This window comes from Oryx dammah, unplaced genomic scaffold (assembly GCF_014754425.2).
Source record: "Oryx dammah isolate SB20612 unplaced genomic scaffold, SCBI_Odam_1.1 HiC_scaffold_21, whole genome shotgun sequence".
Taxonomy (NCBI): Eukaryota; Metazoa; Chordata; class Mammalia; order Artiodactyla; family Bovidae; genus Oryx; species Oryx dammah.
Genome location: NW_024070205.1, coordinates 7,994,179 through 8,009,631, shown reverse-complemented (window position 1 = coordinate 8,009,631; position 15,453 = coordinate 7,994,179). Strand labels below are relative to the sequence as shown.

Here is a 15,453-nt window from a genome sequence, read left to right as displayed (position 1 = left end):
CCCAACTCAAAGCCTACTGGACTTTCTACCCCTGACTTCTATTCTCCTGTCTTGGACAATAATTTGGGACTAGCTCTATTCAGCCAATCCATCTTTACGGCCCTGGAACTATACCTTTAGCCATGGATGCTATAAGGAGTTCCTGAACTGAAGCTCTGTGAAATCTCTGGTTTCCATCCCTAAGATTCTAATGTTCATAATTTTTGCAGCAGAACTGCCAGGAACATGGCTGGAGACAGACTCAAGAGTAAAGAGCACAAGAGCAAATGGTATTTATGTTCCTGTTCATAGGTCTGCAGACAAGGAAAGAGATTTGTTAGCATGATAAGATCTCGTGTCTTGATTTTTTTTTTTTTAATTTATTTGTAAGGACACTGAGTGAGCCTGAGATCCTGCTAAGAAATGCTGGAAGGAAATAATTCATCATCCATGCTTCTGAAGGCTGAGTACATTTTCTTAGTGAATTTTAACTACCCAAAAATATCCAGAAGTAAGGTCTCACTTCCCACAAATCAAACAGTGCAGTGGACTAGAAATGTTAACACACCTAACCTAATCATTTTTCCCTTAGGGATATCAACCCAAGTTCAGACTTTAACCACTGAGGACTGTTGGCTACAGAGAATGACCGAGAATCTAAAGAGAATACCACGGGAGATGGGATAATTAGAGAGGCAAGTATAACCACAGAGGCTACAAGTGACAGTCTCAGATGACTTGCTCTAGGGGTCTGCTGGTTGAGTGGTCCCATCTACCTATCCTCCAGGCTGCATAAGAAATTTTTACAGAACAAGCTACTCTAATCTTTGCATCTTGCTCTGGCTTCAGAGGCAGACAATATGTACACAGAAGCATTTGCTGCTGGGGAAAAGTTCTCAGGTGGTGTCTGTCAGAAAAATAAGCTCCCCACCCCGACCCCCTCAAAACTTGACAATGAACATCTGGCCTCCAAGTTTCAGTAGCCACTCAAAAGTCTTTTTCTTCCCTTTTTCTCAAAAGTCTGAGTCCTAAAAGAAAGTGAAGCCCCAAGCAAAGGGGGCTGCCACAAAGAAATCGCCTCAGAAAACGAGAAGAGATCTTTTCCCAATAACAGGAAGCAGTGTTCTCAGCTTCTCACAGCTTCACTCAAAACAGACACACTGATCTAAATGGGAAGGAAATCCAAAAAAGAGGGAGTATGTGTATAGCTGACTCACTTCGCTGTATAATCCAAATTACAGTAACTACACTGCAATAAAAATTTAAAAACAGATACACTGGGACAAGCATACAGGTGTGAGACATTCAAAGAGTACATACATACAGACATTCATACAAATACAGAGTGAGTGCACACACACGTGTGCACACACACTCATATACACTCTCTTCAACTTGTGAAAAAGCAATGGACCATAAAATCATGGAGAAGTTATGGTAAGAAGTGGAGAACGGGCAAAAAAGCACATAGTTGGGAATGACGATTTGGAATAATGAGAATAAAAAGTCACAGAAAGACCGGCTCTCAAGTGTTATCTCACGGCTAACCTCACAGGCCCGTTTTTAAATGTGCGTAGTAAGCAACTTTCCACTCCATCAGGCTTCTGGGAAAACTGCTGCTTTTCCAATAAAAGGTAAAGCATGATTTGAAACTCACCTTTAACCTTTGTGTCTTCCAACTTTCTTCTTATAATGCCTGAGACATCGTGAGACCACAAGCTACAGAGAGCTAGAAGGAGCCTGGGTCACTTGTAACTCCCTAAAGAAGCTACACTTCCCTGGTGGCTCAGATGGTACAGAATCTGCCTGCAATGCAGGAGGCCCAGGTTCGATCCCTGGGTCGGGACGATCCCCTGGAGAAGGGCATGGCAACCCACTCCAGTAAGAAGCTGCACCAGCACTGACCTGCCCATCCTTCCATCTCTTGTTATGTGAGAAAAGCAACTGCCTAGTGCTCGTGCTGCTGCTGCAGTCAGGTTTCCATTACGTGCAGCCTAACTGGGGCTACGACAGTCAGTAAGAGAGAAATCTGGTCCAACGCTTTGGCCACCTCATGCAAAGAACTGACTCACTGGAAAAGACCCTGATGCTGGGAAAGACTGAAGGCAGGAGGAGAAGCGGACGACAGAGGATGAGATGGCTGGATGGCATCACCAGTTCGATGGACATGAGTTTTGAGCAAGCTCCAGGAGTTGGTGATGGACAGGGAAGCCTGGAGTGCTGCAGTCCATGGGGTCGCAGAGAGTCAGACACGACTGGGCGACTGAACTGAACTGAACTGAAGCAAGAAACTCTGTCCCTACCTCTAAGAGCCTCACTCTCAAAAATAAAGGGTCAAGAGTGACTCATTCATTAACATGAAAGGCCAGCAAAACAAAGGAGAAAGCAGGAGCCTGGAAGGAGGAGCAATGCAAAGAGAAGAGCTGCCCCCTTCAAACACATTAGTAACATCATCAGTGAGTTAAGAAAAGCTACCATGGTCCATGAAAACAGAAGGCTAGGAAAGACCAACACTGGAAGAACAAAAAGAGCTCATGAAAATTAAAACTGCTAAAAAATTTTTTAAAAAAAGAAAGAAAAAGAAATAGATGGATTAAGAGGAGACAGTTGAGAAAATAGCCCAGAAAACAGAGTGGATGGTGGGGGGGAGATGAAAAACATAAAAGAAAAAGTATTAGAAAATTAATGGTCCAACAACTGAATGAAAGGCATCAAAGAAAGAGCCAAAAAATTAAAATTAAATTATGGAAGTAAGGAAAGCATTAGCAAAATAATTCAAGAATATTAGCCAGAATTAAAGAAAATGAGCTTCTTTTTGGAAAGAACCTCTATCTAGTTCAAATGATGAAAATATAACAGTCCCAAACCAGGACATAACATTATGAAATTTTAGAGCATTCCAGACAAACAGAGGGCATACCCGATGGCTCAGCAGGTAAAGATTTCGCCTGCAGTGCAGCACACACAGGAGATATGGGTTCAATCCCTGGGTGGGGAAGAACCTGGAGGAGGCAATGGCAACCCACTCCAGTATTCTTGGCTGGAGAATCCCATGGAGAGGGGAGCCTGGCGGGCTACAGGCCATGGGGTCGCAAAGAGCTGGACACAACTGGGTGACTAAGAACACCTGGACAAAGAGAAGACTTTAAAAGCTCCCAGAAAGGAGACTCAAAAGTCAAATTTCATACGAAAGATGCAGAAAATGAATGACATCAGACTCAACTGCAGCACCACAAGCCGGAAGATAACGGGGCAATGTGTTGAAAAAGCTGGGGAGGAAAGATGATTTCCAACCATGAGGACCACACTTCACCACCTTTTAAAGAGCATGAAGAGGGAAGAATAAAATCATTTCAGACATGTAGGAAATCCCTAACTAACCTCCCCTGCATATTCTTTCAGAAAGGTTACTGGGCGATATACTTTGTCAAAACGGGGGGAGCAACTAAAAGAATACGTGTATGCCAGGGAACAAGCCTCCGACACACACAAGAAGCAAAAGGAATCCCCAGGATAACGAAGAAAGGAATTTCCCTGGACAGCAGTTAAGCAGCAGGCGTGGAAATCAACAAACCCAGATGGAGACAGGACAGAGGGCTCCCAGGAAGGCTTAAAGAGGCCCAGCATCTATCCTGCTGTGTTCAGGGAATTAACTCCCCATCTGACAAGTCCCTGTCATGGGTGCGGTCTTCCTCCTGCCAGAAAAGTAGACTCTGCTGGACACTTGCCTCCCCAGACTCCCCTGCACTCCACTTAGGCTCTGCCCTTTAGACAAGGGGGCACTGCCACCAACAATGGCACCCCAAGGCCAGTGCCGATGTGGACAGTTAGGGTACAGAGAGCGGTGCCAGCAGAGGCTGTGCTAAGGGCAGTGGCCCCCTCACGGAGGAGCTCAGCGGCATAATCTGGGCTTGGATTCCTGGCTGCCTGCCCCGAATTCAGATGTCCAGCCCTCCCGGTGATTCTGTGAACTACCTACCTACCCATTTTCCTTTGAAGGCATTTGATTTTCTGCATCAATCATCCAAAGTTGGTTTTTTGCTACTTCCAAGGAAGAAACTGACTGATTAAGAAGCAGATACTAGAGGGGAAAGCTAGGAAATCTTGATTATCCGAATTCCTGGAGGCTTAAGGCAGTAAAAATCCAGCTAGTAATAATCAGCGAGACTCTGGAAGTTCCGCGCACCGTGTTGAAACGGCTAATCAAATCATAACTGTGTATGATCACCTAGAAAGAAGCAGCTACTGAAAGCAAGGCTCTGAGCGACCAAGGGGACACTTCCACGGAAAACTGCTGTGGTGGAAACCATGCTATCCTAATCGGATCTTCCTCCAGGAAGGAAGGGTTTATTATCCCAGTCGACGGAAATGTGACCAGAAAAACTCTCAGCGGTTAGCTGCTTTGGGGACCGCCTCCTTGAGAAACCTGCCTCATCCAAGGTCACACCCCTTTCTGACATAGCCTACATCCAGCGGCTAAAGGACACATGGGCCTAAAGGCTTGTCTCCCTCATTACCTTTAGGATGACTCTTAAGGATACACTGGGGTCACAAAGAGTTGGACATGACTGAACGACTGAACTGAATATTACAAGAAAGCTACATATCAATATCTCTCATGAACACACATGTAAAAATTCTCAACAAAATATTAGCAAATCAATCCATCAATATATAAAAACAATTATACACCACGATAAATGAGATTTATCCAAGTATGCAAGACTGATTCAACACCTGAAAATCAATTAATGCAATCCATCACATCAACAAGCTAGAGAAGAAAAAAATGGGTAATATCAATATATGCAAGAAAGAAGCATTTGACAAAATCCAACACCCATTCATGATAAAAAAAAAAAAAACTCTCAGCAAACTAGGAATAGAAAGTAACTTCCTCAACTTAGTAAAAAAAAAAAAAAAAGCATCTAAAAAAAACCTACAGCTAACATAATACTTAATGGCAAGAAAATAGAAGCTTTCTAGTTTGAGACTGAATTAAAAACATCATATTTGATAGTGAAAATCAGGAAGAAGGCAAGGCTGCCCCTTCTCACCATTCCTTTTCCATATAATACTGGAAGTCCTATATATTTTCAGAAGGAAGAAATTACTTTTGCTTAAAGATGACATGAGTGTCAATGGAGAAAACCCCGAAGAAACAATTACAACAACAACAACAAAATCTCCTGGAATAAGAAAGTGTAGAAAGGTTACAGAAGACAAGGTTAATATATTAAAGTCAATCACTTTCCTATTTACTGACAATAAACAAACAGAATTTGAAACTAAAAACACAGTACTATTTACATTAATACCAAAAAACATTTAGGTATGAGAAAATATATGAAAGTTATATATGAGGAAAACTATAAAAGTCTGAAGAAAAACTGAAGTCTGAAGAAAAAGAAATTGAAGAAAAAACTAAATAAATAGCCAGTTCGTGGAAAGAAAAGCTCACGATATCAAGATATTAATTCTTCCATATTCCATCTATAGATTCAATGCAATCCAAATAAAAATCCTAGCAAGTTATTTTCTGGATATCAACAAACTGATTCTAAAGTTTATATGCAGAGGCAAAAGACCCAGAATAATCTACCTGGGTTGGAAGAAAAGATGAGAGGTGAAGGCCTGCACCTATCTGCCTTACTTTCAAGACTTACTTTAAAGCTACATTAATCAAGACAGTGTGATATTGGTGAAAGAATAAACAAAAAGATCAATGGAACCAAGAAGAGAGCCCAGAAATAGACTCATCAATATAAATACAGTCAATCGATCTTTGATAAAGGAGCAAAGACAATACAATGGGCAAAGATAGTGTTTTTAACAAACGGTGCTGGAAGCAATTCATGTCTACTTTCTTACACCCTTCACTAAAATTAACTTGAAATAGCTCATAGACCTAAACATAAAACACACAACTATAAAACTCTTAGATGATGATACAGGAGAAAGCCTAGGTGACCTCAGACACGGTGGTGACTTTTTAAGATATAACACCAAATGCAAGATCCATGAAGGAAATAACTGATAAGCTAGACTTTATAAAAATTAAAACTTTTGCTCTGTTAAAGTCACTGTCAAGAAAATGAGAAGATAAGCCACAGACTGGGAGAAAATATTTGAAAAGAGACATCTGGTAAAGGATTGGCCTCTAAGATATACAAAGAACCATTAAAACTCAACAGTTAAAAAAGGAACAATCCAATTTAAAAACGGGCAAAGACCTGAACAGACAGCTCACCAAAGAAGATATGCAGGGAGCAAATAAGCATATGAGAAGATGTTCTTCATCCTGTTACTAGAGAATTGCAAATTAAAGCAACAATAAGATACTGCTACACAGCTACTAGAATGGCCACAATCCAAAATACTGACAACACCAAATACTGACAAGTATGTGAAACAGGCTCTCATGCTTTGTTGGTAAGAACATAAAATGATACAACCACTTTGGAAAACTAAAAAAAAAAAAGCTAGTTTGGGAAAAAACCACCAGTTTGTCAGTTTCTTGCAAAAATAAACATATTCTTACCATAAAATCAAGCCATTGTGGTTATTTATTGGTATTTACTCAAAGGACTTGAAAACTTACAGGCACATAAAAACCTGCATGAGGATGTTTGTAGCAAATTTATTCATAACCACGAAGCTTAGAATCAACTGAGACATACTTCAGTAGGCAAACAGATACACGCTGGTACATCCAGATAATGTTATTCAGCATTAAAATTAAATGAGCTATCAAACCATAAAAAGACACGGAGGGGCCTTGAGTTGCATATTACTAAGTGAGAGATGTCAACCTGAAAAAGCTACATACTGTATGATTCCAACTGCACAACATTCTGGAAAAGGTAAAAGTACGGAGACATTAAAAAGATCAACGGTTGCCCGGGATTAAAGGGGAGGGAGCGATGAACAGAGTGCTGGGGATTGTCAGGGCTGTGAAACTCCTCTGCGTGTATCAGAGAGGTGGACACATCCGGCATAGCCCGCGGACTGTATAACACTGAGTCAGTTCTAATATACAGAGGGACTCTGGGCGATGGCGTGTCACTGTACGCTCATCGCTGGTAACGTGTACTCTGGTGGGAACACTGATACTGCGGGAGGCTGTGCAGGTGCGGGTCAGAGGACAGATAGGAAATTCCTGCACTGAGCTATCAGTTTTGCTCTAATCCTAAAGTGGCTCTAAGAATAAAAATTTTTTTTATTAAAAAAGAAAGGAATGATAAACCCTAAGATCAGGTTACTTTGTGGAGGGGGGTGAAAAGTGACGGAATTGTGGGTACAAACTAAGGACTTCTAGGATTCTGGTTAGTTCTTCAGTTGAGTGATAAGTGCCCAAATGGATCACTGACGACTTTTTAGTCACTGAAGTTACCACCCTTAGCTCTGACCTTAAGAGTACTAGCTGTCTGAGACAACAGCTCTTCCTTACTGTTTAAGCACCATTTCGAGTTTTGCTATCCAGTTTTCATAGTTAAAATCATCCAAATGGATAACCTCCTAATTTGGATGCAGTACAATTGGGATCTGATTTAGCACAAGCCATCATTTAATCCTATTTTGTTTGCCTAAGTGTATCATTAAAGCCTTAGATTATTAGTTACTTCCAACTACGAAAAAAAAGATTTTCTTTGGGAAGAAGAGACTCTCATTAAAACAACTCAGCGTTCTCCCAATCCTGAAAGGCATCTTCCTCGAAAACATTCTGATTAAGCCTATGTGATAACAAGGGCAATCAAGACTTCTCTTTTAAAAAAAAAAAAAATCTATAAATCACCAAATAGATAAGAAGTCAGGCCATTACTCTTGCCCCCGGCAGAGAGCAGCTTAATCTGACCGGAAGATCACCCATTTCCCATCGGAGCCCCAGGCTGAAGGTCAGACCACACAGCTGAATTCAGCCACCACAGAAGCTCTTGAAAGGAACACAAACAAAGAAACAGGAGATTTTGTTCAGAAAGGAGCATGTTCTCTGCTGTTTTTGCCAGAGGAATAAAGAACAGTGGCATTACACAGTGAAGTCTTACACTAGAGATTTAATAGGGTGTCCTGCTGAGGAAATAAGACCTCCACCCCACCTACGTGCAGATATAAAGAAATGGGTGCTGTGCTTAGTCATTCAGTCGTGTCCAACTCTGCGACCCCATGGACTGTAGCCTGCCAGGCTCCTCTGTCCACGGGGGTTCTCCAGGCAAGGATACTGGAATGGGTTGCCATGCTCTCCTCCAAAAGAAATGGGTAGATAAGAAATAAGGGCCAACAGAGGGGCCTACACAAGCATGTACCATTAATTCTATCTACCAGACATGGTTTCACTTAACCTTCCAAACAATCCTGCAAAGGCAAGTCTGCTCATTAAACAGGTGAAGATGCAGAGAGTTGCAGCAAACTGTCAAAGGCTACCCACTAGCGGCTGATAGAGCCAAGGTTCAAACCTATAGCTGACTGTGAATGGATAAAGAAAACGTGGTGTATATATTTTATACAAATACATACACACACACACAGTGGAATATCAGCCATAAAAAAGAATGAAATATTGCCATTTGCAGCAACATGGATAGACTTAGAGATTATCATACTAAATGAAGTGAGCCTGAGAAAGACAAATATCATGATATCACCTACGTGAAGTTAAAGTCACTCAGTCATGTCTGACTCTTTGTGACCCCACAGACTATATAGTGCCTGGAATTCTTCAGGCCAGAATACTAGAGTGGGTAGCCTATCCCTTCTCCAGGGGATCTTCCCAACCCAAGGATTGAACCCAGGTCTCCCGCATTGCAGGCAGATTCTTTACCAGCTGAGCCACCAGGGAAGCCCAAGAATACTAGAATGGGTAGCCTATCCCTTCTCCAGGGGATCTTCCTGACCCAGGAATTGAACCGGGATCTCCTGCATTGCAGGCGGATTCCTTATCAACTGAGCTATCAGGGAAGCCCAATATCACCTATATGTGGAGTCTAAAAAATGATGCCAATGAACTTTTGACAAAATAGGAATACACTCAGAGACATAGAAAACACACTTATAGTTAAGGGAAAATTGAGGGGAGAGATAAATTACCGATTTGGGATTAACAGACACACACTACAACACATAAAGTAGATGATTGACAAGGATCTACTGGGAACTATACCCAATGGCACCCCACTCCAGTGCTCTTGCCTGGGAAATCCCATGGACGGAGGAGCCTGGTGGGCTGCAGTCCATGGGGTCGCGAAGAGTCGGACACGACTGAGCAACTTTGCTTTCACTTTTCACTTTCATGCACTGGAAAAGGAAATGGCAACCCACTCCAGTATGCTTGCCTGGAGAATCCCAGGGACGAGGGAGCCTGGTGGGCCGCTGTGTATGGGGTCGCACAGAGTCAGACACGACTGACGTGACTTAGCAGCAGCAGCATACCCAATATTTGTAATAACCTATAAGTGAAAAGAATCTGAAAAAGAATTTATCTACACACGCACGTCTGTGTGAGTGTATATATACACATATGGGCTTCCCTGCTGGCTCAGTCGGTAAAGAATCTGCCTGCGATGCGGGAGACCTGGGTTTGATTCCTGGGTCAGGAAGATCCCTTGGAGGAGCATATGGCAACCTACTCCAGTATTCTTGCCTTGGGAATCCCCATGGACAGAGGAGCCTGGCCTGGCGGGCTGCAGTCCATGGTGTCGCAAAGAGTCAGACACGACTAAGCAACTAAGCACAGAGTGTGCGTGCGTTCCTGCGCACGCGCGCGCACACACACACACACATATGTACAACCAACTCACTTTGCTATACACCTGAAACTAATACAACATTGTAAATCAACTACACTTCAATCTGAAAATAAAGCCTGTATCTGTCTGACTCTAAAGCTTTATACTCTGCTTTACATCCTACAGGGAAACAAGGATGACTACAGAACTGGGTCTTACAGCACCAGCTCTTAGCAGGGACTCCTGTCAAATGCAATGCTGGCCACACCAGGAAGATGCAGACCCAGCTGAGCTTAGCAGGAATTCCATCAGGAAGAGGGGCTGCTACCATCCTTGGCTCCCAGCACACAAACCTGGCCCTAACCTCTGTCGGCCACTTCACGCATGTGTCATCTTGGCCACAAGAGGAAGACGGTTAAAAAACCCAGGGTTTGCTGAAGGCAACCGCAGCCCTGTCTGCTCTCTGACCAGCTTCCCCGTGAAGCTCGCTCCTGACACTTGTTCTACCGCCGGCGATCTCACCAGTTACCTAAGGTCCAGCTCGAGACGGCCCTCAGGAGGGAGGCACTGCTGTAGATGGCGTGCATGTACATGAGATGCACCATCAGCTCTGCCAGCCACCAGTAGAAGAGGAGACGGCCCAGCCCCGAGGCAAGGATGGAAAGGCTGGTCTTCGGCGAGCTCTGCTCCTGCTGCTGCATCTAAAGGGGAAACGAAAGAAGTCATCGGATGGCGCCACCATCTGTAAAACCCTTCCGAGTCCCCCAGACGACGTTTTTTATAACTTCTCATTATCGCTCTTATCTCCGAATGGAGAGTTGGTTTAGGTTGTCTTGGGAGCACTCAGTGCTCCTGGGTGAAAAGAATCATGTCCGACAAATTTCATATGATATTGCATATACCTGGAATCTTAAAAAATGATACAAATGAACTTATTTAGAAAACAGAAACAGACTCACAGACATAGAAGCCAGGCTTACGGTTACCAAAGGGGAAAGGGGGGCAGGCGGTGGATAAATTAACAGTTTGGGATTAACAGACACACAGTACTATATGTAAAACAGATAACAGACAAGGACCTCCTGTATAGCACAGAGAACTATATTCAATATCTTGTAATAACCTATAAAGGAAAAGAATCTTAAAGAGTAAACAAATAGACAGCTAGTGGTAAAGAACACACCTGCCAGTACAGGAGACATAGAGATGTGGGTTTGACCCCTGGACGGGGGGAAGATCCCCTGCAGGAGGGAATGGCAACCCACTCCACTGTTCTTGCCTGGAGAATCCCATGGACAGAGGAGCCCGGCGGGCCACAGTCCACGGGGTCACAAACAGTTGGACACGACTGAAGTGACTGAACACAAACAACTGAATCGTTTTGCTGTATCCCTGAAACGACTGCCAACCCTGTAAATCAAACTATATTTCAATTCAAGTTTTTTTAAAGTCACGTCTGAGTTAGAATACTCTGTCCCAGAGTAAGAATATAGCTTGTGGGGGCTGCAAGCTAGCCCAACGCAGAAAACCAAGAAGGGGTTCTGCACCGTTCACCCCAGCAGCAGCCCTGCAAAAATCCAGGGCAAAGGGCCATTCCTGATGTATTCTAGACCAACACACAAAAACAACAGAGAGACTTCCTTGGTAGTTTAGTGGCTAAGACTCTGCACTCCCAGTGCCGGGGGCCCTAGTGTGATCCACAATCAGGGAATTTAGATCCTTTATATGAAGACCCGGTGCAATCAAAAAGCAAGCCAAAGCAAACAAACAAAAAACCAAGAGAGCGTACATAAGTTTTCTGGATGTTACACTGACATGATTTTATTAGGCTGAAGGCTGCCTTGAAATGCAGAGGGGAAGTGGATGCCTTAATTGCGAACTTGTAGCCGCACACATTGGCAGGCAGAGGATATAGCTCAATTCAGCCTTTGACAAGTACGGCTCCAGACACCACAAAAACAAGGGAGGCCTGGCCCTGGGGAAAGTGATCTGGGCATGCTTCTCTGACTTCTCCTCTCCTCTAACCATCAGGGCACACTGGGTCCCACTGCAGCCAGGAGAGACTGCAGGAACAGCCCTGAGAGGTGACGGGTGACCTACACTCCCAGGAATTCATTTTTATTCCATTCTTGAGCATATAGTTTACCACGGTCTCAAACTGTCCTCTTCCAGCAAGAAGCCAGACCAAGAAATTCAGGCTGGCACAGTGAAACTGCAATCACCTGCGTGGATGGCTTTCACCCTTTTGTCATCTGCTGGGTTAGCTACACCCAGGAAAGCTGTTGGTTTTACTTTTTTAACGTAAGCCGATCAAACTACAGGAATCTCCTTTTTCCTTTCGTTTTCTTCAGCTCACCTGGGAAAGATAACATGTTAGGAAACGAAAGTATTAATAACTGCTTTGAAAGACCCATGCCACCAGGTTTGCCAGGGGAAGTGCTGGCTGGCAAGGTTATCCAGGGAGCTAAGCCTCGGTTTGCAGTCTGGCATGGATCACAGTTCACTGTAATTACAGCCACAGCCAATGCAATGCCACCCTCCCCTTCCCTTCTCCAGGAATAACTGAGGGTGGTTTTCATCTGAATCCTTACCTCAAGCGTGCCTGCTCTGCGAGACCCTACAAAGTCCACAGCAAAGCATCAGTGAGCCAGTGGATGGCAAAATCCTCAGTTAAGAGACCCCCGACCTGCATGATCCCTCGTGTCTGAATTACTTGAGAAGAAAAAGGAAATCACGCCAAAGGTCCAACAGTAGGGTCTTGGGGCTTGGTTACATGCATGAGCACACCTCAACTGTGCAGTCACAAAAACACTATTTTTTGATACCAATCTGCATAAATCATGAAAGGATGGAGAGAGAGACACCAAAATGGCAGCAGTGATGGTAATCTTTGGATGGTAAGGGTCTTCAGTTATTTTAAACTGCTACTATTTTTGTAACTGGGGGGAAAGTAATGAAAGTTTCCAATAGCGTGAAGGCATTGGTCCTCTCCACTAGAGAGACAAGCGCTCTGCTTCTGCACCCTTCTTGTCAAAAATGCTTTGGGGAGCGCGGCATCCTCGATGAGAAGGCCTGCCTCTCTCTCTCTTCTGTGCCAGCCCCATCTTTATTTCTCCTTACCGTCCCACTTTGGGGCTTCCCTGGCAGCTCAGTGGTAAAGAACCCACTTGCCATTCAGGAGACTCAGGTTCAATCCCTGGGTCGGGAAGATCCCCTGCAGAAGGAAATAACAACCTACTCCAGTATTCTTGCCTGGAAAAACGCACGGAAAGAGGAGCCTGGTGGGCTACTGTCCATGGGATTGCAAAGAGTCAGACACAACTTGGTGATGAAACAACAACTACCTTCCCACCTCACTCAGAGATTTTCTTAGCTATATGCTAAGTTTCCCTTTGTTCATAATCAATCCTTTTCTAGATCAAAATTCAAAAAGACACATACACCCAAATATTCATTGCAGCACCATTTACAATAGCCAGGACATGGAAGCAACCTATATATCCATCAACAGATGGATGGATAAAGAAAGAAATGGTACATATATTACACAATGGAATATTATTTAGCCATTAAAAAGAACAAAATTGGGTCCTTTGAAGAGACACAGATGGACCTACAGACTGCCATACAGAGTGGAGCAAGAAAGAGAAAAACAAATACTGTCTAACAAAGCAAACACATTTGGACTTAATGAGCATCAGCAAATGAAGAAATAATGACAAACAGAGTGTCCATCAGCCTGTGGCAGCTAGAACAGTTCACATCAAGGCAATCAGCTGAGCCAAGACACAAGAGGCACCTAATTCCTCTCCAGGCCAGCGGGCAGGGCCTTTCTTGGTGCCAGACTTTCGGAGGAAAGCAGCTTCCCTGATTGAACATGGTAACAACTCACAAGCAGAACTGACCGAAGACCATCTTTGCACAACTGTCTCCAGCTTCTAAATAAGCAATGGTGCACATGACCTGCACACCCACGAGCAGACAGCTAAGCCCCAGCTCAGGTCCCCTGAGGACCAGACCTGCACCTGTGGTTGCGAGGCATCACTGGGTGTGCAGTCCTGTCCCCGGGAGCAGAGAAGAGACAGGAGAGCCTCTGCCAGATCAGGACAAAGGGTCCCGCCAGGCGATCAGGAAGGTAAGTCTGTCCAATCGCCTGCAGCTCAGGCGACCACGTGCCACAGGCAGCCCACAGGCCCTCCTTTCCTTCCCCACACAAGGCACCATCTAAAGGGACCCGAATTTCTTCTGTAATTAGGAAGAAACACAAGGTGCGTGTGTGCCTGACTGGCTTCCAGCTAATGACTTACCTACCCTCCCCAGGGCCCAACTTCCTCCCCAGGCTGAGAAAGGCATAATTATGTGGCACCCTGGACCAGAAGGGCTGGACTTTTCTCTGCAGTGCTGCCTTTTTGATGCTGGATGCCTCCCCAGTCAGAGTATGAGAAAGGTCTATTCCTTAATTGCACCAGCAAATGCAGCAGAAGGAAAACAACCCAGTTTTTCACTCTATTTGTTTTTACTTTAAAAAGAATGGATATCAGCTCTTCTTTAGAGTCGTGTCATTATTACAACCCCTGTGTACCTTCCATCGAGTTGACTCTCTTTTATTTAAAAAACCGTATCTGTCCCTTGTCGATCTGGCAGGAAGAAAAGACACACCTCACACAGCTCACCTAATGAGCAGGGCTGCTCATTGTTCAACCTCGGTAAGCAAAGCATTTCACCAGAGATGTTTTAAACCGAGGGCAGTGCCAACCTTAAGACCACTGGAAACTGCCACCAATGGGAATTTTTAGTGAAGACTCCACGAAAAAACACACATTAACTCATCTGCAAAGTGCATTGTAAAACACATTATATTTTAAAAGCTCATTTCATGCAAATTGCATAAAAAGGAATATCAAAGCCTTTCAGAGATTTTCTAATGATTCAAGGTGACAGTTCTCAAAGCTGAAAGGTTCTTTCACACATGAATAATACCCACATTGGAGAGCACCAGAAAAGCCTTCCCCAGACACAACTGTTCAACCGAGTCACCCCTGCTCCAGCCTCTGCACTTGGCTCCAGGGCACTGTGGCCCAAGTCTTGTTGCTTTATAATGAAGGCGTTTCTCTCCAGCCCTCGGTCTCAGGCCATACCCCTTCCCCAGTAAATGATTCCCTAGTCAGACCCTCACTGCATCCAGACCAAGGCCACTGGTCTCTGCCAGAACAGCGAATGGAGCCTGAAGTCGGGGTAGCAGCCGCAGGACTGGGACCTGGCCTGGCCAGCTTGAGTGTCCAGACCTGCACGTCCACACGTCACACTGCATCCTCACTCTAATTCCTGTGAGGGTCACCGAGCTGGCAGCAAGGCTCCAGTCTTTATTTCCCCCACCCCAACGTGCACTCCATTAGCCTCTCTGCCTCCATGTTACTGTCTGTGAAGTGGGAATAACAACAGTGTCTTACTCCTCGGGCTGTTGCTAGGATGAAACATGTTAGAACACGGAAAGCCTGGTTGGGGTGAGTGCTCAGTGAGTAGTCCTCCTCAAGGTTAGCGTCACTGCAGGTGCCTTCTGGAGTCTACCCCAAACCCTGAGTGGTCTGCCTGGGACAGTGACTGCCAGCCGTGGTCACTCAGGGACTGGGCCCACCCCTGTAGCCACTGCCTACATCTATCCTCCGCTGACCTCCTCTGAGGCCTGGGATGGCCCCTGCCCAGAATCATGCCCAGAATGACCCCCACTGCCACCCTCATCTACCAGCTCGGA

At 44.6% G+C, this 15,453-nt stretch overlaps 1 protein-coding gene across 2 annotated transcripts in view; it reads right to left on the bottom strand.

Moving 5' to 3' along the window:
- HHAT (hedgehog acyltransferase) overlaps positions 1-15,453 on the bottom strand; it is a 362,562-nt gene that overhangs the window by 256,997 nt on the left and 90,112 nt on the right. For both annotated transcript variants that reach the window (XM_040263100.1, XM_040263101.1), the window contains one exon: positions 10,231-10,402. In XM_040263100.1, coding sequence (XP_040119034.1) covers positions 10,231-10,402 — 172 coding nt within the window. The remainder of the gene's footprint in view (positions 1-10,230; positions 10,403-15,453) is intronic.